The sequence below is a fragment of the Mus musculus genome, chromosome 3, assembly GCF_000001635.26.
Source record: "Mus musculus strain C57BL/6J chromosome 3, GRCm38.p6 C57BL/6J".
NCBI classification, from domain to species: domain Eukaryota; kingdom Metazoa; phylum Chordata; class Mammalia; order Rodentia; family Muridae; genus Mus; species Mus musculus.
The window spans coordinates 116869115-116895724 of record NC_000069.6 but is presented as its reverse complement, the minus strand read 5'-3'; the positions used below and the strand labels follow the sequence as shown (position 1 = coordinate 116895724).

The following is a 26610-nucleotide window of genomic DNA, read 5'->3' as shown; positions in this document are numbered from 1 at the left end:
CTGTAACTGTAAGAGTCATGAAATTTTGCTAAGCGATGCCTGCCACAGCTCCTTATCCAGCCACTGCCTGCTCATTGGTTAGAGTATTCTACAAAATACAGTAACGATGCTCCGTTAACTTACCATGAGCCTTCAAAAGGGGTGAGGAGCGGGACCCTCCTACACTCTTTGGAGTGTCTGTTACGTTGTATTTTTCATATGTTATCAAAGGTTGCTGAGAGTGCCTAAATATTCGGCCTGAGAGAGGAAAGAAAACGTCTCACGGTAATGAAAACAAACAAATCAGAATAGCCGGCACTCACATGTAAACGCAACGTAGTGATATACATGAGAGCACGCCGCCTTCCTGAAAATTGAAGAGATAATTTAGCCGACAGCAAGATGAATCAAAACAAGGGCTGGGAGTGGAAGAGTTACAGTGCCAAGACACAGTGTGGGCTATGAGCAGGCTAAACAGTATCAAAACAATATCCGATGGTGAGTCACTGAAAATACCTGGTGTGGTTCTCAGACACGGACAGGTGTATTTTAAAGCTACAAGCCTTTAACCGTGCCTGCATTCTAAAATGCTAGGATATGCTAGCACATCCTGGGCCTGGGAAGGAAATAACAGGCAACTACAAAAGGCATGGTGATGATACGGGGTTTGGGATCAGGCTGGGTTTGAGTGACAAATCAGAATGTCGAATAACAGTGACATAAGGACAGGCCTGTAGAGTTGGCTCGGTGGTGAAGAGAGGATCTGGGAATCTGACATCCTCTTCTAAACCTCTCAGGGTACCAGGCACAGATGTGGTGCACAGGCTCACACGCAGGCAAAGCCCATACATTAAAAAAAAAAAAAAAAAAAAAAAAGTCCAACAGGCAGGTGGTGGCGGTGGTGGTAGTGGTGCAAATCTTTAATCCCAGCACTTCGCAGGCAGATCAAGGACAGCCTAGTCTACAGATCGAGTTCTAGGAGAACCAAGGCTACAGTATCTTCAAAACCATAATCAAAAAAAGGAAAAAATGAGAAAACATTATCCTTTTTTCCTTTCTTTTTTCTTTTTATTGTTGTTGTTGTTGTTTGTGATTTTTTTGAGATAGCATCTGACTATGTAGCCCACCTGTCGTCCAGGCTGGCCCTGAACTCATAGCAATCCACCGACCTCTGCTTTGTTAGTGCTGGGGTTAAAGGCATCTGCCACCATGTCTAGCCTTATTTCTGTCTCTTATTACTATTTGTTGTACATAAAATTGAATCGGAATAATATAGGATTATTCCAAGTGTGTGTGCATATATGTGTATGTATTCCTCTACAGGTAGGATAACTATTAAACCCTGGCATCTCACTAATATACCAAGTGCCACTGCACTAGAAAAAGCCTTTTCTCCCTTGCCCAGCAGGTGTCAGTTGCAAATGGCTTCTTGGTTAGAAACAGGGGCTCCGTGTCCACCTCCCCGTCTCCTTGCTGAGACTTTGTCTGGCTTGAACCTGTGCAGGTCCTGTGCATGCTGCCACAGTCTCTGTGAGTTCATGTCCGTATCAGCCCTGTCGTATCTAAAAGGACACTGGTCCTTTGGCACCATCTACCTCCTCTGGATCTTACAATCTTTCTGCCTCTTCCAAAAATATATGCACAAGAATATTTATAGCTACATTTCTATGTTGTTTAAAATAAAAATATAAACTAATGCCCATTACTAGGAGAGCATAAACTACAGAACATACAAACATGTTTTTAGAAAACTATGCAAGTACAAAAATAGTTAAGAAACTTAATATAGCCAGGCAGTGGTGGCACATGCCCTTAATCCCAGCACTCAGGAGGCAGAAGCAGGAAGATTTCTGAGTTTGAGGCCAGCCTGGTGTACAGAATGAGTTCCAGGACAGCCAGGGCTACACAGAGAAACCCTGTCTCGAAAAACAAAAACAAACAAACAACAAAAAAAGACCTTAATATATAAACTTTTGTTGTAAACAAATGATAGATATCAAGCAATGGACTATATCACAGTAATGTCAACAGGACAGGGCTTGTGAGATGTCTCAGCAGGTAAAGGTACTTACAGTGCAAACCTGATACACTGGAGGAGAGAACTGACTCAGTGAAGTTGTCCTCTGACCTCCACAAGGGCACCATGGAATGTGTACATCTGCACACACATACACACACACACACACACACACACACACGCACACACGCACGCACGCACAAAAATAACAATAACTGAAATAACTATATGTCTAACATAGTCCAATATAATTTTTAAAAATTCATGAAGGACACAGGTTATACTGTCTAACAAAATGAAAAAAAAAATAGGGAAAGTAGCCAAGACAGATACAACACTATTTTTTTTAAAGCTGTTGGTTTCAATTGGAAACCAAAACTAAAAGCACAAGTCTTCCTAGAGATGGTTAACAAAGAAGACAGTTCAAAACATCTGGATACAACCAATCAACGTAAAGACAAAGTATCGAAGTGATCATCTAATGTGTGCGTTAGATAAGACAACAAAATGTAACTGTGCTGGTTAGTTCTCATCAGCTTAACTCGAACTGACGTGGTGGGTAAAGAAGGAACCTCAGCTGAGGAACTGCCACCACGTGATTGGCCTTTGGACATGTCTGTGGGTCTTTTTCTTGATTAATGATTGATGTGGTAGGGCCCAGCCCACTGTGGGCGGTGCCACCTCTGGAGCAAGCTGAGCAAGGCAGAGGAAGCAAGCCAGTACTAGCCGTGTTCCTCCACAATCTTTGCTTCAGTTCCTGCCTCCCGCTCCCACCTGGGCTCCTCTCCATGATGCACAGTAACTTGTTAAAACTCAACCTTTTACCCTTGCCTTCCCACGGGGTGCTGTGGCCTGGAGCAACAGAGAAACAAACTTAATCAGTTATCTAGAAATCAGAAAGGAAATGTCACTAGAATCAATTAAGTGCTCGGACATAAAAGTAGTGTCACAGTGAGTGTTAAAAAATAAACAAGGTGGCAAAGATGCTAATAGCGAAGATACTGTCTAAGAAAATGAAAATGAGGCTGAACATGGTGGTGCATGCCTTTAATCCACTCCCTCCATAGGCAGAGATGGGGGGGAATCTCTATTAGTTCAAGGCCAACCTGGACTAGAGAAGAGTTTCAGGACAGTCAGGGCTATATAGTGAGACGCTGTCTCAAAACATAACAAAAGAAAAAGCGAAGACTACTCATTCCGATTCCTATAGTATACTGGGATCACATGCCTTCCATCTTTCTTAAGAAGATGCAAGATAGGAAATGACACAGCCACGGAACAGCCAGACACAACTGCCTTCTAGTGTGAATCTGCTGCTAGGGCTATTACTCCGCCATGTCCTCCCTGCTTCCTGCAGAAGCTCATGTCTAAGGAGCCCGGATCCACATTGGATGGGATGGGTTGTCCCCCTAGAGCTGCTATTTCTTGCAACAATCCAAAGGCACTGTACCTAGGAACTCAGCAAAGCCCAAAGACATGTACTTCTTACAAGGCACTTACGGTTCTGGTCCAAATTCATTGTACAAAGCAGGGGCCATTGAAATGACAAGCAATGCTTTGTGACTGGCTGACGTTCTGTGTAGTGTTCAGAGAGCCAAAGGCAGGAACGTGACATGAAATCAAAGAGAAACCCCTTGCACCCCTTAAAATGAGCAATTGTCGTGGTATCTGCAAGAGTGAAGTGAAAGGAAGGGGGCAGGGCACAACAGCGCACAAAGGAAGAATTAACCCAAGCGCTCACCGTCGTGAGACGGGCCTTCTGCGAAGAATATGTAGTAGCTCTCATTCAGCACAAATCTGTTCTTAGCCTCAGGAAGGGTGATGTTTCTTCTGAATGAACACTGTATGACGCTGTCCGCCAGCCTCCAGGCCATGTCCTCCAGAGTCCCCTACGAACATACAAAGGGGCTTCACAACCCTTCCCAAAGATTTGCTAAAAATCAAACATGCTCAAAGCCCTGGCCTGTTCCACTTCCTGCCTTTCTCTAAGGTTGGAGGAGCATGCAAGCAACACACCGGAGGCCAGTGCGAAGTGCACATCTGGGGAGGAATGCCAGTGCAAAGTGCACATCTGGGGAGGAATGCCAGTGCGAAGTGCACATCTGGGGAGGAATGCCAGTGCAAAGTGCATATCTGGGGAGGAATGCCAGTGCAAAGTGCACATCTGGGGAGGAATGCCAGTGCGAAGTGCACATCTGGGGAGGGATCCCAGGAAAACTAGGCTTATGGTGGCGTCATAAAGGGAAGCCACTGCTCTGTCAAACTTCATTCACTGTGACATTAAGGTAGAGGCTTGGCTCCTTCGTAGCACATTTGCTTGCCAATTAATTATGCTATGAAAAAAAATGCTTCCCACTGGCACAGCTGATGCTGACAAAGGACATGGCTGTCCAAAGTCTCTTCTTAAAAACCTATCCTATATACTTTTGGAAGAGGGCGAATGCTCTGAGCACGTCAATAAGCCATAAAACACTTCTTCGTAAGATGTAACAAAAGGGATTTAAGTGATGCAAGCAGGAATGGATCGGTTCCTAGCAGAGAGCTTTGTCTTGTGCGTTCTAAGTCCAGAATGTTTCTTGGCAATCATTCTGAGCTGCTTCCGGGCCCTTGCCTGCGCTGGGCTAACTGCAAGGCTGCACAGGCTCCCACACACAAGCCCATCAATGGTGGCCACAGAGCAGGAAGGTGGACCAACCAGATAGGTTCTCAGGATGTCCCCACTTACCCTGGAGTCCATCACAGGATAACTTCTCCCTGTCAAGTAGGAAGACTGTATATCTACTGTCTGGTCCTCACGGATGCACAAGTAAGCATCATCGTCACCCTGAAAACCAGGTGCATTAGTTTAAGGAGTCCCTGTCCAAATAGCATTTGCTACTTTTAAAACATAATTGACTCACCGGTAAATGATCTATGAAGTCTAGAGAATCATTTGCTTATTTGTTGGCTAAAAAAATATAACATCTTAGCTAGCTGTGGTGGTACGGAACTTTAACCCCAGCACCCAGGAGGCAGAGGCAAGAGAGCAAGCTTGAGGCCTCTGTGAGTTTGAGGACTGCTGACACAGCTACATAGGAAGACACTATCACAAAAAAAAAAAAAAAAAAAAAAAACAAACAAACAAACAAACAAAAAACAGCAGGGAATGAGAAGCAGATTTCTGAGATCTATGCGAGCCTACTCTACATCTCAGCTCCAGGCCAGTCAGGGCTATGCAGGAGACCCTGTCTCAAAGGATAATTAATTAATTAAGAATAAAAGGGGCTGGAGGGTATCATCCTGAGTGAGGTAACCCAATCACAAAGGAACTCACACAATATGTACTCACTGATAAGTGGATATTAGCCCAGAAACTTAGGATACCCAAGATATAAGATACAATTTGCTAAATGCATGAAACTCAAGAAGAATGAAGACCAAAGTGTGGACACTTTGCCCCTTCTAAGATTTGGGAACAAAACACCCATGGAAGGAGTTACAGAGACAAAGTTTGGAGCTGAGATGAAAGGATGGACCATCTAGAGACTGCCATATCTAGGGTTCCATCCCATAATCAGCCTCCAAACGCTGACACCATTGCATATACTAGCAAGATTTTGCTGAAAGGACCCAGATATAGCTGTCTCTTGTGAGACTATGCCGGGGCCTAGCAAACAAAGAAGTGGATGCTCACAGTCAGCTATTGGATGGATCACAGGGCCCCCAATGGAAGAGCTAGAGGAAAGTACCCAAGGAGCTAAAGGGAACTGCAACCCTATAGGTGGAACAATATGAACTAACCAGTACCCCGGAGCTCTTGTCTCTAGCTGCATATGTTTCAAAAGATGGCCTAGTCGGCCATCACTGGAAAGAGAGGCCCATTGGTCTTGCAAACTTTATATGCCCCAGTACAGGGGAACGCCAGGGTCAAAAAGGGGGAGTGGGTGGGTAGGGGAGTGGGGGGGGGGGTGAGTATGAGGGACTTTTGGGATAGCATTGGAATTGTAAACAAGGAAAATACCTAATAAAAATTTTTTTTAAAAAAAGAATAAAAGGGGACTAAAATTTCTGTCTAAAATAATAGATCAAAACGGACAGGCTGGAGGTGGTGCACAGCTCAGCTGCGGAGCCCTTGCCTGGCATGTGAAAGGTGCTAGATTCCTTTCTGTAAAAAGACGCAGCCTGCTTTCATGTTCCCACACCCACACGTGGATGCCGCCGTTAGCACGTCCATGCATATGCAGTCAGACATGTCCTTCCTTTTCAGAGAGGAAAATACATTTTGTTACCTTTTTTTTCACTTAACTGTGAGCACCATATGAGAGACTGGTTCATAAATAAATACTCTGGTGTTTTTATCTCAACTGTGACACATTAAATCTGGTGAACATGTACGATATGCAGCAGCAATATTTGATAGCTTAGCAAAATATATATATATTACAATACTGCATATTCACACTCACTAATATACACACTCACTAATATATGTAGGACATGTGTAATTTCGGTTATTACTCTTTAGATTGGCTATGAAGACAGCTACAACTTCAAAGTACGTTGGAGCAATGGCACAAATGAATGATCTGATGTTGATCTGAAATCACTGTCTAGAGCCCATTAAGTCAACGAGGCCCTTTAACTACTAATTTCTTTTGTATTCTTTATTGTTTTTACATATGTACATTTACATATGTGTATGTGTGTGTATACATACATACAACCTGCTCAGTATGTTACTTGTATGTTCTCAGGGACGACCATTGAATATGGATAACCTTGGTCTGCTCTGCTCTCTGGGCTGAGGCTTCAGTGAGCTTTGCCCCTCCCACGTTAGCATGTTCATTGGTGCCTCCCTTGTTCAGGTTAGGTTGAGGCAGGTAGGCTGGTGAGACTTTGTGGGTACAGCTTCTAACATTTCTCAGAGACACGATCTCACGATAAACTCCCTGTTCTTCTGGCTCTTACAATCTTTCCATTCCCACAATTAACCGTTGAGTAAAGCGGGTCAAGACACACACATGCACTGGAAGATGATCACTTAAGTCTTGGACACTTGGGAAAGATGGGATATACATGATGAAGTGCAGAAAACTATTGTGTCTTTATCAAATTTTCCCAACTGGGTAAGATTGTGGTAATGGTAAGAGTGCGTCTTGTTCTCAGTACAGATGTGCCAAAATCTTTAGGATGAAATGCTGCCAGCTCTACTTATTCTTGAGAGTTGAGTAGGGAAAACTGTCGCTATATGCCACAGAAGCGAGGTGTCTCTGCAGTTAAGAGCACCAGTTGTTCTTTGGTTGGAACTGGGTTTGAAAGATGGTGTCCCCAAAAGAGAGGCCCCTTGGTCTAGCATACTTTATATGCCCCATTACAGGGGAAAGCCAGGGCCAAGAAGTGGAAGTGAGTGGGTAGGGGAGCAGGGCAGGGGTGGGGTGGGGGGGGGGAGGGTATTAGGGATTTTTTGGATAGCATTTGAAATGTAAATGAAGGAAATATCTAATAAAAAAAGAAAACCGCATGACTCACGCCTTTAATCCCAGCACTTGGGAGGCAGAGGCAGGCAGATTTCTGAGTTTGAGGCCACCCTGGTCTACAAAGTGAGTTCCAGGACAGCCAGGGCTACATAGAGAAACCCTGTCTTGAAAAAGCAAAAAAAAAAAAAAAAAAAATGGTGTCCCCAAGATAACATGGAAGCTCCTGCCCCTTCCTTCACCTTCCTGTGTGCACCTCTCTTTTGGTAGCCTCTGGAATTATCATTGTAATGAACAGAAGAGCATGCCTCCCTGAATTATGTTGAATAGCCCAGCCCCAGAAGGAGGTATTGGAAACCCTGATTTGTTATTCCTAGAGTGAAGAACCGCAGGTAAAACAAACTGGAGGTGCAGTTAGTATCTGAAGTCTGAGGTTCAGCAGTCCTGGAGACTGAGCCCTCAACTGAGGGCATCTGACACTCTCTCCAAGTTGAAGGTCTAATGCAAAACCAATATTTTGTTTGGTGTGTGAGTATATATCCCCACACTTTGGAGGCCCGCAGAAGTAACCTGTGTTGGAGAAACTGACTCTGGTTTTTACTTAAGAGGAAAAGGGGGAGAGAAACTAGTGATGTGTTTCCCTGATAGACTTTATATCATGTAATATAAATCACACATGGGGAATACCAAAAGGCAAAAATAAGCAAGCCACTGTTACCTAACTCAGAAAATTATACTCTTCATCCATTTTAGGGATGAAAACAATTGCTGTCAATTTACAAGCCAACTTTCAAGGCAGAATTTAGGTTATCCAATCAGGATTTAGAATATCGAACATCTTCAATATCTAAATTTATATTATATAGTCACAAATATCAGGACCCTGAACATGGTGTCCATGCCTTTAATCCCAGTCCAGCTCTCGAGCCAGAGGCAGACGGATCTATGGGTATTTGAAGCCAGCCTGGTTTATAGAGTTCCAGGTTAGCCAGGGCTACAGAGTGACCTTGTCTCAAAAGTACACTAAAGTTTTAAAAATAACAACCTTAAATAGAAATAACTACTTTAAATATATATTCTGAAGATGATCCATTTCTATCTATTTAGGCAACCAGGTGTACGGCTGATTTTAATCATTAAGCAGGCTCTCTCTGTAAACCAACTAACTGCACCTGCATAATTAAATCTTTTTATAAACACTTTTTGATGAGCACTCTAAGAGAAATAGGTAAGATTTCTAAGTGAGATTACACATATCTCAAATTAGAGATAAATGCACTTGTGCCATCCTGCCTACAATGTACAAGAACTCATGTACCTGTGGGGTATCCACCATCACAATCAACACAACAAAAATCCTCCCCTCTCCCCTTGACTGTGGCCAGTAGGAGGAAATGTGCTATTACATTACAGCATGAATTTAAGCTACACTTAGGAAAATAAGTTGTTTTTCTATTTGGGTGACAAATAGGACATGCTATGTCATATATAATAAAATAATACATGACTGACAAATGAATGCCGTGCCACAGAGATGCATCTTAAGGAAATTGCGTGTTTATCCAATAAGGCCTTCCAATCCTACCTGCACGCATCTCCAGACTTTGTTTCATGGCCAATCCCATCCCATGCGCATAACAAGCACGGTCACGGTAACAAGTGGTCGCTGTCTTCTTGCTACTGCTTTAGAGTCACAGTTGGCTCTTAACTCAACCTCATTATTCTTCTCAGGCACCAAATTTGATTCATTTTGCTAGTGCTGAGAACACCCAAAAGAACAAGCCGCAGCTCTGATGGTAATTACAGGGAGAAAGCAAGGGAAATATTTTGCACGATTACAGCATTATGTTCCATAAAAATGTAGAAAGCTTCCCATAAAAGTCGCGCTGAAGAGAAAAGGTTAAAGTTGTCTTACTGGTAGATGTTTGTGAGGTAACCTGTGGCTTTGCTACTATTGTTCTGGTTTGGTTTGTTGTTGTTGTTTGTTTGTTTGTTTGTTTGTTTGTTTTGTCTTTTTGTGTTTTGTTTTGTTTTGTTTTGTTTTGTTTTTGAGACCTGCTGATGCCCTCAAATTTTCCACAACCTTGAAATCCCTAGTCTCTTCCTTTAATCTCCTGAACGCTGGGATTAAAGCATGTGCCACCATCTTACATGGAGTGCGTTTTGGGATAAATCTTGGTTCTTCTTTCACGGTCATGTGAGAGTTCTGTTTTGTCTTGTTTTGTTTTGTTTTGCTTTATTGAACCATGACTCCCTTTTTTTTAAATAAAAAAAAAGTGGGTGTCAAGTTTGAAACCTAACATGAACAAAAGTCTCCAAAGACTTGTCTTTCCTAATAAGGAAGCTACATTAAGGGCCATCCTCTCTGCTCACTGCCAATCCTCCATGAGGAGAATTTACATTTATTTGCACAAGGGTCCTCTTCTGCAGCATTCTGCTTTTCCCCAACAGCACAAGGCTGCCACCAACAGAGCCCCTAAACCCATCCAGCGCCCCCTGCCCAGGAAGAGCAAGAATCAGGAGACACATGAGGCCTTCTGCACATCAGACAAAGGAGCAGTCAGAACGCATCACCTAGATGTCCACTGCACTTGGCACACAGGAACGTAAGTCAGGGGCACCAGCAGTCTGGGCACAGGCCTGATTGGTCTGAAGGGCAATACAGACATGACATTTTATGCAGTCATTTCTTTTACCTGTGATTCCTGCTATTTCAAAAAGAGACAGGGACATAAGGTGGCAAATATACTTCACATAAAGTGATCTTCGCAGCTGATCTTGGGGCAGCCTGCTCTTAGAAATAACTGCCCTATTACCGACATCATGAAACAGCCATTAAAATGACTCTGTTCTTAGGGTTTCATTTCCCATTCTTCCCTTAGGTCTGACCCCTGAATTCTGGAAGGTACAGCTAATCTATTGCTGATGAGAGCTCACTCTGGTGGCTCTCCTGCTATCATCCCAGACATAAGCAATAGATACAAACCATCCACTGGTCGTGAGAAAATGCAAACGACACATAGCCGTCACTGGGTCCGCTCATTTCAACCATCACTGACTGGTTGTCTCTGGTGAAGGACAGGAAGACGCATGCAGGCTCCTTCTCTGGATCACAGTTCAAAGGACTCCTGACACAGAACTTCTTGTTCCCACACTCGAAGGCACTGAACTAGAAAAATAAAAGGGATGAAGGTCTTAACTATGAAGCAAGTAGTTTACTGCCAAGGACTGGACAGCTGAGAAAAGCTTTTCATAAGCATTCAAAACAGGGGACAGAAGACGCATCACAATTTAGAAGCGATAGGAGCACTCTTTGACTGTGGACTTTTATACCTAATTATTGTTGATTATAATTCAGAAAACTATACTAGTAGGCCTGAGTGGTACATGAGTGCTTATGGTTATTTAATATACAAAACACTTCATACCATCCAGAACAGGAGTAAGGTTCCCCATAAATTGAAATTTTTCTAAGAGGTAAGTCCACACTGTCAATCTTGTCTAACTGGATACCCACTAATTTTCAAGAGACAGTATTTTAAAAAGCAAAGTCACTATGGGTAGATCTAGGCAACAGCATTTAAAAGTCACATTCAGATTCAGAGGTAAGTGATACAGGAAAAGATGGAACACTTGTGAATGCCACCATTCCAAACAACAGTAAGAATAACTCCATTGTGTCCGGAGGCACAGTCAACGTTCTACACTGATTGAAACCAAAGCCTCCCAGTATGGCACATAAGGAGCCCCCCCCCCAGCCCAACTCCACCCTAAAAACAAAGCTCTACAATCCTGCAGAGAAAACAAGCAGAGCTTGTCAGGGTGGTGTGTGAGAAGAGATGGCTAAAGAGTCCATAACCAGACTTAATGAGGACATCACTAAACACAGTAGGGTGAAAACAGAAGCCATTAAGACCTTGGAAATGTGACATTGGTCTCTGAGCTCCACCTTGGTCAACTCCACCTGTCAAAGAACCTGTTCTCTAAGGGTGTCTTTACCTCTGGCAATCCGAAAGAGACTCTGAGATCTCTTCTAACCCTAAAAATACCACAACTCTGAATGAAGCTCCCTATAATGGGCACAGAGGCATGGTGGTAAAACTTCCAAGAAGAACGGGCCCGTTAAATTAACCACGTGAAAGGACAATATTTTCTGTTAGGAAGCTGGTGTACAAATAAAACTATTTCACTTAAAGCAGCTTTTAAATGAGTATTAAGTGAAGTGAGGACTAACGCAGATAATAAGCTCTTAAATAACTGTACAGCCAAACAAAAGTGCAACATGCATTATAATGGGAAACTGCAGAAGAGAAGGAATCCAAGTGAGACTGTTACTGCGTAGGGTAAACAGTTTATTTAGTCCTGTTTAGTTTTATTTGTGTCTGTGAGTGTATGCTGGAGGTCCAAGGAAGCCAGAGGAAGGCATCCATTCTCTGCAGCTGGAGTTATCTGCAAGTTGTGGGACATGGGACTAAACTCAGGCCCTCTAGAAGAGCAGCAAGTCTCTTGACTGCTGAGCCACCTCTCCAGCCCTTCGTTGGGTGGAAGAGGAGATATACACAGACAACAAGCAAAGAGAAAGGGACGCAGAGGAGTGGCTCTCAACTTGTGGGTCGTAACCCCTTTGGAAGGTTGAATGACCTTTTTCACAAGGATCACAGAAGACCATCAGAAAACAAAGACATTTATGCCTAGAACTTACCATGTAAACCAGCCTGGCCTCAAATTTGCAAGGATCCTGGTGCCTCTGCTTCCTAACTGCAGGGACTATAAGCAAGTGCTGCCGTACCTAACTGAGTTCCCCAACACTCTAATCTACTTTTTTTTTTTTTAGATTTTTATATATAAATGTATTTTAGGTATACAAGTGCTCTATTTGCAGGTAGGTCTGCATGACCGAAGAGGGCATCAGACAAAAAAAGAGCATCATAATATTGCAATGAAGATGTCCTTCAGATTCCTACATAGAACCCAAAAACTCCCTCCCATGGCCCACCACAGCTAAGGCAGACCACAGAATCAGTTGTCAGGAAAGCTACTCAAGACCACATTTGGTGAAGATACAAAAACATCACTTACTGGTTTGGTTAAGTGTGAGACAGAAGGTGGCGTTGTCAAAGGTTGGGTTGTAGCTTTAGGTGTCGTAAAGGGAGGAGCATTTGGTTGGGAAATTACGGGACTCGGAATCTTCACCCAGTAGATTTTAAATTTCTGAACAACTGTAGCTCTGAAAGAGAGTACCAGTGGGATTAGGCAAAACCCCACAGCGGCCCACCACAAGCCAATCAAAACTTCAAGTGGAAAATGTGCGGGGAGAGGTGGATGAAGACACTCATGCGTGGAGCAAGTCTCTAACGACTGTTGTGATCCATCACTATGGGAACTTAATGACCCTCTCTCTCTCTCTTCCTTTTGTTTGATGTCTGTTCTTTTCCTTAACAGCAGTCACAAATGCTGGATTGCACAACTAAACTATGTAGGTTTCCGCTCCCTGACATAAGAGCACACTCCCAGTCATTTCACAGCCTCTTGAACTCCACGAAGCTCCATAGAGGCAGCCTAAGCAAGGGCTCACTGACGTTCACCTTAGCACCTTGTGCTAAGCAGAGAGCGCCTGAGTGCTGGGGGCCTGTGGACCAGGTTAAGCAGAAGACAGAGGTGTATCCAGAGAAGAGTCTCTCCTGTAAGATACACATGTGTCTGGAATTCCACTCAGGAGTCATCACATGGCCTTAAGAGACTCCGTTCTGCCTTAAGTAGATGAACAGGGAAAGGGCAATACGGTAATTCTGGTTCCACAATTCCAAGAGGCAAGCAGCGGTTTACTTTCCGATAAGCTATCTACAAGTTGTAGCGCTGCCAAAGTCGTCACTCTACTTTTAGCCCTGTCTTGCTCATACTGCCATACTAAGATGGGAAGTATTACTCTGCACACCCCACACTCAAGTACTAATTGATGGCTCTTACGAGTCGTAAAGTAGTGTAAAACCTCACTCACTCAACAATGTCTAGAAAGTGCCCCTTAAGCATCAAGTTCTGCCAGGCTTGGTGGTTGGTGGTACGTACCTGTCATCTAAGCACTTGGGAAGGTAAAACGGGGGGGGGGGGGGGGGGGGGGAAGTATAGCATGAAGTCCTGGGCTATGTGCTAGAAGTTTGCTGTTGGAGAAAAGGGGGGCGGGAGGGTGGAGCCAGGTCCATTTGGGAGTCAGAAGCAGGAGGACTGCTACAAGTTCAAAGCCAGCGTCATCTACAAAGGAGTTCCTAGCCAGTCAATGCTACATAGCAAGATGCTATCTGAAATATCAACAAAGAAGCAAGTTAAGTCTTCGATCAGTAAGTCCTTACTACAAAAGCTTCCTACACAGGTCAATACTCAAATCTCAGCGGCAGTGGTTACACAGATGTGAGCTCTTGTACTCACAGAAATCGTATGTGATCTGGGGCAGGGCTTGGAGCATCCCAGTAGACTTTAATTTCTGTCTTCTTGGATGACCTTGTATGACTCACAGCTAATCCCTGAAATAAAGAAAAGAGTATCCATCCCATCACTCAACAGCTCAGCACGGTCAGACCACACATAAGGATGGAAGGAGAGAATTGACTCCACAAAGTTATCTTCTGATCTCTTCTGACCTCCGAATGTGTGATAGCATGCCTCCAGTTCCTGCTCCTTCTCCTTCTCTTCCTCCTTCCTCTCCTCCTCCTCTTCCTATACACACACACACACACACACACACACACACACACACACACACACACACTAGCACACAGCACACTAAAAATTGTCTTAAATTGTTCATTTGGTTTTTTTTTGGTTTTTTTTGTTTTTTTGAGACAGGTTCCTGTGTATCCCTGGCTGGTCTGAGACTAGCTCTGTAGACCAGGCTGGCCTCAAACTCCGAAATCCACCTGTCTCTGCCTTCCAAGTGCTGGGATTAAAAGTGCATACTAGCCAGGCGTGGTAGTGCACGCCTTTAATCCCAGCACTCAGAAGGCAGAGGCAGGTGGATTTCTGAGTTTGAGACCAGCCTGGTCTACAAAGTGAGTTCCAGGATAGCCAGGGCTATACAGAGAAACCCTGTCTCGAAAAACCAAAAAAAAAAAAAAAAAAAAAATTAAAAAAGTGCATACTAACATGTCTCAAGTAATTGTGTTAAATTTAAACCAATATTTTCCAACATAACGTAAACATCACCAAGCACAAACTCTTCAAGCTATTAGCCTACCTTTCTAGACCCTCCTAAGTGAACCCAGTAGTAATGTTTGGGGACTGTAACCTGTTCAAATGCCTGATGCACATGTTAGTACCCCTCTAGAGTAAAAGCAGCCCAGAGAAACGAACAGAAATCAACTTCAAACTCCACACAAACCTGTACATCGGTACAGGTCAGAAGTTGTGACTCTTCGCTGTCAATCAGAGTGAAGGAGCCAATAGGAGGGCCGCTCAAATTCTCAGCATCACGAGCTTCCAAAAGAAAGCCTCTAAATGGTGGTCCTGATAAAGTAACTGAGCAACAGATAAAAGAGAGAGGTTGGTTAGCATAAAAGATTTAGAAATAGTCCATGAAAGCATTTAGAAAAAGCTCACTTAGTTAAAAACTATCTCTTCAAAACCACATAGGTTGGGCTGGAGTCATGGCTCAGGGGTTAAGAGCACTGATTGCTCTTCCAGGAGTCCTGAATTCAAATCCCAGCAACCACATGGTGGCTCATAGCCATCTATAATGTGATCTGGTGCCCTCTTCTATCATGCAGTCATACATTCGGGCAGAACATTATACATGATAGATAGATAGATAGATAGATAGATAGATAGATAGATAGATAGATAGATAGATAGATATAAAACCACATAGATTAAAAGCTATCCTATAGAAAAATATCTGAATTCTGTTCCATAGAGCATGCATGCCACATTTGGGAGGGAAGAGGGTCATTTGTTTGTTTGCCAGTGGTTGGCTAGTTGTTTATTCTGCAGCACTAAGAACTGAGCCTAGGACCTTGCACATGCTAGTCAACGACTCCACCAAGGAACTATATCTTCCACCCTCTTGTACTTTGTATTTTGAGATATGGTTTCTATAAGTTACCCAGGTTAGCCTTGAACTCATTCTGTGGAACACAGGCTAGCCTTGAACTTAGGGCCATCTTGTCTCAGGCTACTGTGTGGCTGGAATTACAGACCTGTGCCATCATGAGATAGTAATGGCCATTCCACAAGGGGTGGAATGACCATTGCCAAAGCGTGAGTGTCAGCTAGGCAACAATCTATAGGGGAAAATTTATTCATTTAGAAAATTCTAGATGAAAGTAAGAACTTGTTTCTCTACCACAAGTCTGACCATCTTTAATACTCTATTTTACAGAGTAAGAGACATCTAAATCACACATGGTATTCCGGGTTTATTTCTTCAGGTATTCTTTTTGTTAAGAATTCCTATTGACAGGCTGATGAAATGGCTCAGAGGGTAAGAGCACTGACTGCTCTTCTGAAGGTCCTGAGTTCAAATCCCAGCAACCACACGGTGGCTCACAACCATTTGTAATGAGATCTGATGCCCTCTTATGGTGTGTCTGAAGATAGCTACAGTGTACTTGCATATAATAGTAAATAAATCTTTATTTTAAAAAAAAGTAATTCCTATTGACATGATGCATTTCTAAAAGTTCCAAATGCTATCACAGGTGTATTTTTGTTTTCTCTGAGACAGGGTCTTGCTATACATACAGTCCAAGCTGCCCGAAACCCTGATCCTTCCTCAGTCTCCACAGTGCTGGGATTAAGGCACACACTACCACACCATTTTGCCAGAAGAATCAGGGAAACTGAAGAGATTGTACTAGTTTTAAAAGAGGGGCAGGGCAAAACAACATAAAATAAATTTAGTTTTCTGTTCCACTGCCTTAATAATGTTCAAGATACAATACATAATAAATGCAATGTTAATACAATAAAACTAACAAATACATACCTTGGTATTCTAAAAACCTTACTTTTGATCTTGCCCTTAATAAGGAACATATGCCATTTACATAATACAGACATGTGTAGTAAACAAAAAATGCAAATAGATGATGACTGGGTAACAACACAAATGAATAGGTTAAAATGAAATGGCCTAATTCCAGTCATGGTAAAAACTCAACAAATACTGAGAGAATCTAGCCAAAAATGCAAATCATGCCAGCAGGGATGACGCACACCTTTAGTCCCAGCACTCTGAGATTGTGGTCAGCTCAGTCTACAGAGTGAGTTCCAGGACAGCCAAAACTACATAGAGAAACCAACCTAGGCCTCTCCTCACATATGTAGCAAATGTGCACCTTGGTCTTCGTGTGGATCCCGGACAACTGGGATGGGATCTATCCCAAAAGCTGTTTCCTGAATATGGGATATGTTCTTCTAGCTGGGCTGCCTTGACTGGCCTCAGTGGGAGAGGAAGCACCCAGCCTCGACGAGACTTGAAGAGCCAGGGTAGGGGGGAATACCCAGGGGGCCCCCACACACTCAGAGGAGGGGAGGGGATCAAGAAGGATTGTAGGGGAGCCAGGTGTGGTGGCGCATGCCTTTAATCCCAGCACTCGGGAGGCAGAGGCAGGCGGATTTCTGAGTTCGAGGCCAGCCTGGTGTACAAAGTGAGTTCCAGGACAGCCAAGGCTATACAGAGAAACACTGTCTCGAAAAAAAAGGATTGTAGGAGGAGGTGATCAAGAAGGGGGCAGTGAGCGGGATAAACAGTGAATAAGTAAAAAAGTAAAAAACAAATTAATTTTAAAAAAAACTAAAAAAAAAAATGCAGATCATTATCTCCAGCACTCATACCTTTGATCTGGTCTCCAGGTTTGAACGTCGTCTGACTCACTGTGATTTGGTGAATAGGCTCAGACTGTGGGCTGTGGTTATGTTGGGGGATCATCCCACCACAGGACATTGGTACTTTGCCATTGGGATAAGCAGTCACAGAGCAAGTGAGCAAGGCAATCACAAGGACACTGAGGGTGATCTGGGGAGCCGCCATTCCCAAGTGAGGACACGTCACCTGCAGATATAATTACAATACAACATGACAGTTTTCATAACACAAGGCAGGGATCCTATGCAAATACTTTCTTTCAAGGCTTGGCTCACCAGTCTCAAGATACATACTGGAAAGGGTATGGTACCTGATCTAAAGCTGGTTTACCAAACACCAACTGTGAGACTTCAGCAAGGTTCTATTTCCTGACCTTAAAAATGAGTCATTTTATTTTAACAAAATGAAAATAGAACCCAAAGTCAAAAAGGGTAGATAGTGAGTGTTTTTATCAATATGATGGCGCCAGGTGTGACACCAGGCGGGATCTCTATAGGACTGACACCAGCCTGGTCTACCTAGGGAATTTCAGACCAGCCAGAGCTACACAGTGAGATCCTGTCCCTAAAGAGAGAGTGGGCGGGTTGGGGAGGGGGTATGGTAAAAGAAGAGTAAGCTGGTCCAATAACAACAAAGGCTTCCCACCTCACCCCAAGGCTTAAAGAATAGATTTTTCTGGATTTACCACTACCTTAATAGACTTCTACTATGGCTTCTTCTAACTTCTCACTAAACTAATAATAGTGGTAGGTGTAACATTTTATTTGTAATATGGAAAACAGACAAACAATATCCAGAAACAGTATTTTCTGTTTTGGTTTGTATTGGTTGGTTGGTTGGTTGGTTGGTTGGTTGGTTGGTTGGTTGGTTGGTTTAGTCAGGATTTCACTGTGTAGCCTTGGCTGTCCTAGAACTCACTCTTTAGACTATGCCCGCCCCAAACTCAAGAGATCCACCAGCCTCTGCCTCCAGAGTGCTGTGATCAAAGGCATGTGCCACCACCATCCAGTCAGAAACAGTATTATCACCTGTAGTCCCTGCCCCTGCCCCTGCCCCTGCCCCTGCCTCTGCCTCCTGGGCACTTTGATTAAAGGTGTGTACCACCACACCCAGCTTAGCCTGTTGGGTGTCGGCCAGGGGGAAGTCTGAGCATCCTGTTCAATAGAATGTTTGTTGTGGCTCCTAGGAGTAGCACTCCTTCCTCTGGAACCAAGACTTCTAGGCTAGCAGAACTTAGGGTTACAGAAACAGGAAGCAAAAATTTTCCTAGTGGGTCACTAGGGATAATGGTAAGTGGAACTATTCCCTTTTCCACCCCTTGATTCCTGTACCCATGGATCCTGGCTATGGGAGAAACCATCCCATTCATTGCTGATTCAAAGCATGATTCAAAGTCTTCTCGAGAGCCCTGCCCCAGCCCTCCAGGCTGCTGCCACCTAATTGGTGCTGTAACTGCGTCTTCAAAGGGCCACTCCATCTTTCCATCAGGCCAGCTAGTTCAGAATGGTAAGGAAGATGGTAGACCAGTTGATTCCACAACTGTGGGCCCACTGTCTCACTTCTCTGGCTGTAAAATTAGTTTCTTAGTCAGAAGCAATACTGTATAGAAAGAATACCATGATGGTGGGTAAGGCATTCTGTAAGCCCACGGATGGTGGCTTGGGCAGAAGCGTTACATAAAGAAAAGACAAATTCCTTTTTTTTTTTTTTTTTTTTTTTTTCTTTTCTTTTTTTGGTTTTTCGAGACAGGGTTTCTCTGTATAACCCTGGCTGTCCTGGAACTCACTTTGTACACCAGGCTGGCCTCCAACTCAGAAATCCTCCTGCCTCTGCCTCCCAAGTGCTGGGATTAAAGGCGTGCGCCACCACGCCCGGCGAAAAGAGAAATTCTTAAAAGGAATAAGTATTTACTCCAGTAAGAACAAAGTGTTGTCTTTTCCCTGGAAGAAGTAGTCCAAGATAGTCAACCTACCACCAGGTTGATGGCTGGTCACCTCAAGGAATGGTGCCATATCTGGGGCTTACTTAGTGTTGGTCTCTGCTGTTGACAGCTCTGGCACTCAAGGAGCAGCTGTAGCCAGGTCAGCCTTGGTGAGTGGAAGTCCACGTTGTGAAGCCCATGCATAATCCCCAACTCTGTCACCGTGGCCTCTTTGCTCATGAGCCCATTGGGCAATGACAGAAAAGTCTGAGGAAAGAGGCTGACTGTCCACAGAACAGGTCATCCTATCTACTTGATTACTGAAGTCACCTTTTGATAAGCATTTACATGAGACAGAAGAATCTTCACATACTTCGCCCATTTGGAGAGATTTGGCCACATACTTCTTCCCCAGATATCTTTCTCATCATTTTCCAATCACGCACTTTCCAAGTCCCTGACCATGAGTCAGTGAACAATTGTAAGTGAGTGTGTGTGTGTGTGTGTGTGTGTGTGTGTGTGTCAGGAGACAGCATTGTAACAGGAGTAGGAACCATAGGCATTTGGGCAACTTTATGTAACTTGCTTGTGCCTTCAGGACCTGGTCAGGCCCAGTCACATGTATACCACCTCCATTTGATAACAGATTGCTGCTGCTTTTTAACTTGGTGGGTCCAATAACACCCAGATCATGATGGGCAGCTCAGGTCAAACAGTAACTTGGTGGCCTATTGTCAAATCTTCAGTTTCTCAATAGCAGGCCAAGAGCTCTCTTTCTAGTTATCTATGAGGCCTACCAAAGGCTCCAAATAGCATCCTGATCTGTCACTAGCACCTCAGGTACCATCAGGTCTGCTGGATCATATGGTCCAAGTGGCACAGCAGTTTGGACCTGCAGAACAACCTCCTCCTAATCCAGGCCCTACACAAAGCTAGCAGCTTTCCATGTCACATAATACACCTAAGTGAAGAATGTGCTGTCTCTAAAACCCAAGCAGGTCCACTCTATGTTGTGCTTCCTTCTTGGTATCAGAGGTCCAGGTACCATAACTTACCCTGAATGCCCTACACCACTGGGCTCCTAAGAATTTCACTAATGTAGAAGGTCCATGAATTTTGGTTGGATTTATTTTCCATCCTGATATGCATGAGTGACTAAGGAATTCAATGAGTTGCTACCTCCTGCTCACTTGGTCCAATTAGCATAATATCGCCAATATAGTACTCCAAAGTGATACTTTGTGGATTCTGCTGGCCTTGCCAACTGAAAGAAAATTGCTTCTGGTGGTCCTTGCAGACAGGTACTGAGAAGAAGGCATTTGCTAAGATCAATAGCTGCACATCATGTACCAACAGATGTGTTAATTTGCTCAAGTAAGGACACTACATTACAGCAGGTGCAATCAGAGTTACTGCCTGATTGAGTTTTCAGTAGTCAACTGTCTTCTGCACTGACCAGATAGAAGAGTTAAAGGAGATATGGAGATGTGGTGGAACCACCATCTCTGCATCTTTCAAGTCCATGATGGTGACACTAATTTCTGCAGTTCCTCCAGGGATGTAATACTGATTTAGACTGACTATGTTCTTTGGCAGAGGCAACTCCAAAGACTTCCATTTAGTCTTTCCAACCATAATAGCCCTCACTTCACAGGTCAGGGAACCAATGAAAGAATTCTTCCAATGTCTAAGAATATCTATCCCAATTATACATTCTGGAACTGGGGGAATAACCTCAGAATGAGTGTGGGGACCTACTGGACCTACTGTGAATCAGACTTCAGCCAAAATTCCATTAATCACCTGGCTTCCATAAACTCCTACTTTAACTGTGTCTTGAGTTCTCTCAGAATCAATGTCAATTAAGAACTAGTCTCCTTTCCCCTAGTGTACAGTTATCTATGTAAAAGGCCATAGGTACCTCTGGGGAAGAAGTGGAGAAAGGTTGACAGTAAAACTTTTAGTGTTTTATCAAGATGTTTTTATCAAGTGTTTCCTCAGGGAAACCTGGCCACCCCTTCATTCAAGGGGTTCTGAGTCTAAAAACTGGTTCAAATCTAGAAATTGATTCATTGGCCAAGATTGCCTCTTATCGTGATCCAATAGCCTTTCTTTCATTTGGTTAAGAACTTTTCCACTTATACAGATCAAACAAAAACCCATTAGGCAGGGCTGGAGAGATGGCTCAGAGGTTAAGAGCACCGACTGCTCTTCCAGAGGTCAAGTTCAATTCCCAGCAACCACATGATGGCTCACAACCATCTGTAATGGGATCTGATGCCCTCTTCTGGTGTGTTTGAAGAGAGCAATGGTGTACACATATATAAAATAAATCTTTAAAAACAAAAAATAGAAAGAAAAAATTCAGTAGGCTTCTTATCGATTTCATGCCTGAGAACACCAAATTGATCAGCCCGTACCAAAGGCCCATAAGAGTCATACTACTATATCATTCACCTTGCCTGTGCCGAACTTAAAGGCTAGGTCATTATAAACATTGTTTTGTCTACTCTTGGCCTTGAAGGACATCAGTATTGTCTTGCCTGGCATTTTCTTCAGAGAAAGTCACTACTGGTTTATCAGACACTGAAGGATAAATTTCCTCAGATGAAAAGGGTAACAGAGCTGAAGGAACCACTTCCTCGGGTGAGGTAAACCCTTGAGAATCTGAGGATTCAAAGCTCTCAGCTTCAGTAGGGTCTTCCCACACATCCCTATCCCAAGTTAATTCTTTACTAATTAATGCCCTTACTTTAACTTCTGACGCCCTCTGAAGCTAGGACTTGAATTTTCACTGTAATTCAACCAATCTTCTAATGAGGGCTTTGATTTTCCACAAGTCCTGTTGCTGCTGAAGACAAATTCTCTTCCAGGGCACACTTGCATCTGAAACTGGTCAGTTTTATCACTGAGTTCCTGGCTGTCCTTCACAGAGATCGTCCCTATCCTTTATCAGGTTATCCAGAGATGTTAAAAGCAACCAATCAGCAGTAGCACTTTGTGTATTTCCCCCCAAAACTGTCAAAAGTTTCATATACGGGGGGTCACCAAATCTACTGCCACCCACAGTTGGTGAATAAAGATATCAAAGGCACTTATCTTTAAGTTTGTAATATAGTTCCCACACCATGGGAAATGGATGTGCTAAGGCAAGGGCAAGCAGGCAAAGAGCGCTAGCTTCCTTCTTTTATGTCTTTATATAGGCTTCCAGCAGAAGCTGTGGCCCTGATTAAAACTGTGCCTTCCCACCTCAAAAACCGGATCAAAGGCGTGACTCTTCCTACCTCACAGGTCTGAACTAGAAGCAGATTCACCCACTTCAAACCAAGCATAAAAATCTCTCACAGGTATGCCCTCCATTTCTGGATTGTAGTTCATTTCAGATATAGTCAAATTAACAACCAGGAATAGCCATCGCAACTCACAGCTATCTATCTGTAACTCCAGCACCAGAGGAGCCGACTGGCTCTGAGTCCTCTGGTCTCCTTGGACACCTGCACTCAAGTGCACACATCACACACAAACCTATATGTAATCTAAAATAATAAAAAGAAATAAATCTGGCCAGGCATGATGGTACATACCTTTAATTTCAGCACTCATGAGGCAGAGGCAGGTGAACCTCAGTGTTTGAGGTCAGCTTGGTCTACAAAGCAAGATCCAGGATAGCCAAGGCTGTTGCACAGAGAAAATCTGTCCCACATTAAAAGATAGATAGATAGATAGATAGATAGATAGATAGATAGATAGATAACTCTTTAATTAAAAAAAAAAAAAGCAAAAACAGCCTAAACCAATCATTTAAATGATTTGGGAAAGACCTTGGGTTTTTTTTTGTATTTTGTTTTTTGTTTTTTATTGCTTCTTTTTTTTTTTTAAATCGGGGCTGTTTACATTTCACAATCTCACAATGTAGCAATGGATCTTAACTTACCATTGAACAATGACTACTTTACAATATACAGAAACAATTAGTTTTGAATCAAGGTTGAGATCAAGTATTTTGGGGGAAAAGGAAAGTTCTCATAAGAAAGGAAAAAGCAAACAAGTTATGCAAAGAGATTTTTTAAAAAACAAAAGATGGATGTAACTAATAGAAAGTGCTCATTTTCTCTGTGTTCCATTTATGAACCTAAAAAACTATAAAGATGCTAATAAATAACTATCTCTCACAATGAAATATCTTTGAATTACGCATAATATTTAACCACTACTATCCTTAAAGCACTTGAAAGCCTTCCGTCTTTTTGTTTATTTCTTTGTTTGTATGGCTTGGTTTGGTTTTTCTTTCTTTTTATTTTTTTGAACTTTTTTAAAGATTTATTTATTTGTTGTATGTAAGTACACTGTAGCTGTCTTCAGACAATCCAGAAGAGGGCATCAGATTTCATTATGAATGGTTGTGAGCCACCATGTGGTTGCTGGGATTTGAACTCAGGACCTTCAGAAGAGCAGTCAACGCTCTTAACCACTGAGCCATCTCACCAGCCCTGGTTTGGTTTTTCAAGACAAGAGTTTCTCTGTAGCTACAGTTTCAGGGCTGTCCTGGAACTGACCAGGGTAGTCTCAAACTCACTCACAGAGATATCCTGGCCTCTGCCTCCCAAGTGCTGGGATTAAAGGTGTATGTCACCATTGCCTGGATAAAACCTCCATGATTTCAATCAACTATATTCTCCCATGGAAATAGCTACTTCTTCATTTTGGCACCATATTCATGCAGTGCCAGCCCTCTGGGACTGGAATTATAAACACTTGTGAGCTACCATGTAGGAGCTGGGACTAAAACGGGATCCTCTGTAAGAGCCACCAATGCTCTTAACCATTGAGCTGAGCCATCTCTCCAGCCCTCTCTGAGCCTCCCATTCATCCTCTGATGTTACCACAGGAATTAAAAGGACACTTTTTTGGAATGAAAACATCATTAAGGTTTTTAGGTGAATGAGCTTCTGCTTCTAGGTTTTCAGTCTAAGAACAGAACCACCATTGATAACATGACTTCTATGACAAAATGGAGTTCCCATTCCATGCTGAACTCAACATTTTTTTCTTCACCTAAGATCTGGGACAAACCTGGTAGACTGTGAACTCTGAAAACCCAGAGGGACTAAGTTCACACACGACAGAAATAGCTGGTGCAGAGTTAGGTAAGAAAAGCTTTGAAGGCGGAGGTAGAAGGACAGGAAGACTGGTAAAAGCTAAGGCTAGTCACAAAGCGCATAGTCAATCCAGAAAGTGTCTGTGAGGAGGACAGAGGAAAGGTGACAGTCTCGCCTACAAAGGAACGAAACGGAAGACAGAGGAAGAGGAAAGGGAACAACGAACACTTGGTGAGAATCTGGCAGTTAGGAACCGACTCCACAGTATGTCTTCTGGCCACCAAAAACGTGCAGTAGCACATCCAAGTGCGCACAATAAATTAACAAATAAATAAGTGACTAAATAAATAAACACGCAGTTATCTTTAAGGAGGAAACTAAGAAATGAGCAGTTCAACTCCCAGAACCCAAGTGAAGCAGCTCACAACGGCCGGTACCTCCAGTTCAGGGGGATTTGATGCGTGTGGCTTCTGCCAGTTCCTGCACTCAAGTGCACAGACACAGAAACACGCACATATTTGGAAAAAAACAAATGAGTCTCTCTCTCTCTCTTTTTTTTTTTTTAGCATGGATAATCATGGTCACTGTGTGCCACCAGCCTTAACTTCCCCATCAGAAATGAACACTAATTATTCCTCCCAGGCTGCAGTGGCTAACAGCTGGAAGCTCACTAATCTGCTTAAACCTTCTAAAATATTTCAGAAACTCCGTTTTCATCCCAGTAACTGCACTTTCCCAGAAAACTTCCACACCAAGGACTAAATTGCCTTTGATAGCTGAATCTCAAGTCATACAGAAATCAAAAACCAGGTCACGTGTTTCCACTTGCCCAGCTTTTAAAAAGAGTTCCAGAGTTCATTTTCACAGGAGGAAACAGGAAGGAAAAAAATGACCTTTTAAAATTAACAACTGTAATTAGGGCATTTTCAGAGAAGGTTCTGAAACCCAAAGGTGTAAATGGCCCAGTGAATACCAACCTGAGACCCGTGAACTCTAACCACTTAAGACAGTTGAAAAGACATGACAGAGCATGCAGAAACAAAAAATGAGGACGAAGGCTGAGAAAATCATGGGGAGGTGGGAGTGAGGGAGGGTGTCACAGCTTGCATGCCACGGTCTAATCCTGCTTTTCCCCTGCTCAGTCATCAGCAAGTGGTTTTCCCAGATCCCTTCCTGATCTGGAGTAATGACTGGAACCAAATACCTCATTATATCTTTAGGACTTTTGTCTGGAACATTCTAAATGGCTATCACACAGCATCCTCTTCCCAAAGCAAAGTTGGGTGTTAGTGGAGTAGCATGAAACTAGCAGATGAAATAAAAGCAAAACTCACTCATCTATAATCCCCTTGTGCAACTCTGTATCCAGAATCTGTTCTACCCTACCCATCATGCTCAGCACTGTGCATGCATGGACTCTAATCTTTACAGGAAATATACAAAGGCTTTTGACCGATACACAACAGGAAGTTCAGAGAGCTTTTAGAATAAAACACTGGTGGACATGGTGGCCCATGCAGGTGCGTAGGCAGAGGCAGGTGAATTTCTATGACTCCAAGGCTAGCTTGGTCTATATAGAAAGTAGTAGCCGGGCAGTGGTGGCACACGCCTTTAATCCCAGCATTTGGGAGGCAGAGGCAGGGGGATTTCTGAGTTCGAGGCCAGCCTGGTCTACAAAGTGAGTTCCAAGACAGCCAGGGCTACACAGAGAAACCCTGTCTCGAAAAACCAAAAAAGAAAGAAAGAAAGAAAGAAAGAAAGAAAGAAAGAAAGAAAGAAAGAAAGAAAGAGGGAGGGAGGGAGGGAGGGAGGGAGGAAGGAAGGAAGGAAGGAAGGAAGGAAGGAAGGAAAGAAAGAAAGAAAGAAAGAGAGAAAGAAAGAAAGATAGAAAGAAAGAAAGACGGAGGGAGGGAGGAAGGAAGGAAGGAAGGAAGGAAGGAAGGAAGGAAGGAAGGAAGGAAGGAAGGAAGGAAGGAAAAGAGAGAAAAAGAGAGAGAAAGAAAGGAAGGAAGGGAGGGAGGAAGAGAGAGAGAGAAAGAAAGAAGAAAGAAAGAAAGAAAGAAAGAAAGAAAGAAAGAAAGAAAGAAAGAAAGAAAGAAAGAAAGAGGGAGGAAGGAAGGAAGGAAGGAAGGAAAGAAAGAGAGAGAGAAAGAAAGATAGAAAGAAAGAAAGAAAGAAAGAAAGAAAGAAAGAAAGAAAGAAAGAAAGAAAGACGGAGGGAGGGAGGGAGGGAGGGAGGGAGGGAGGGAGGGAGGGAGGAAGGAAGGAAGGAAGGAAGGAAGGAA

General features: G+C 43.2%; 1 protein-coding gene across 5 annotated transcripts in view; it reads right to left on the bottom strand.

The window, feature by feature from the left end:
* Frrs1 (ferric-chelate reductase 1) overlaps positions 1 to 26610 on the bottom strand; it is a 48148-nt gene that overhangs the window by 11990 nt on the left and 9548 nt on the right. For 3 of the 5 annotated variants that reach the window (XR_001783669.2, NM_001113478.1, NM_009146.3), the window contains exons 3-10: positions 17275 to 17491; positions 14822 to 14958; positions 13873 to 13967; positions 12529 to 12676; positions 10436 to 10618; positions 4722 to 4820; positions 3738 to 3885; positions 124 to 237 (exon numbers count right to left, since the gene is read on the bottom strand). Coding sequence is in view for 4 of the 5 variants with exons in the window: in NM_001113478.1 (NP_001106950.1) it covers positions 124 to 237; positions 3738 to 3885; positions 4722 to 4820; positions 10436 to 10618; positions 12529 to 12676; positions 13873 to 13967; positions 14822 to 14958; positions 17275 to 17470 (1120 nt within the window). In the remaining variant the exon portion in view is untranslated. Of the gene's footprint in view, positions 1 to 123; positions 238 to 3737; positions 3886 to 4721; positions 4821 to 9034; positions 10017 to 10435; positions 10619 to 12528; positions 12677 to 13872; positions 13968 to 14821; positions 14959 to 17274; positions 17492 to 26610 lie in introns of those variants that run through there. The other 2 variants (XM_017319511.1, XM_006501185.4) reach the window with 2 other exon arrangements.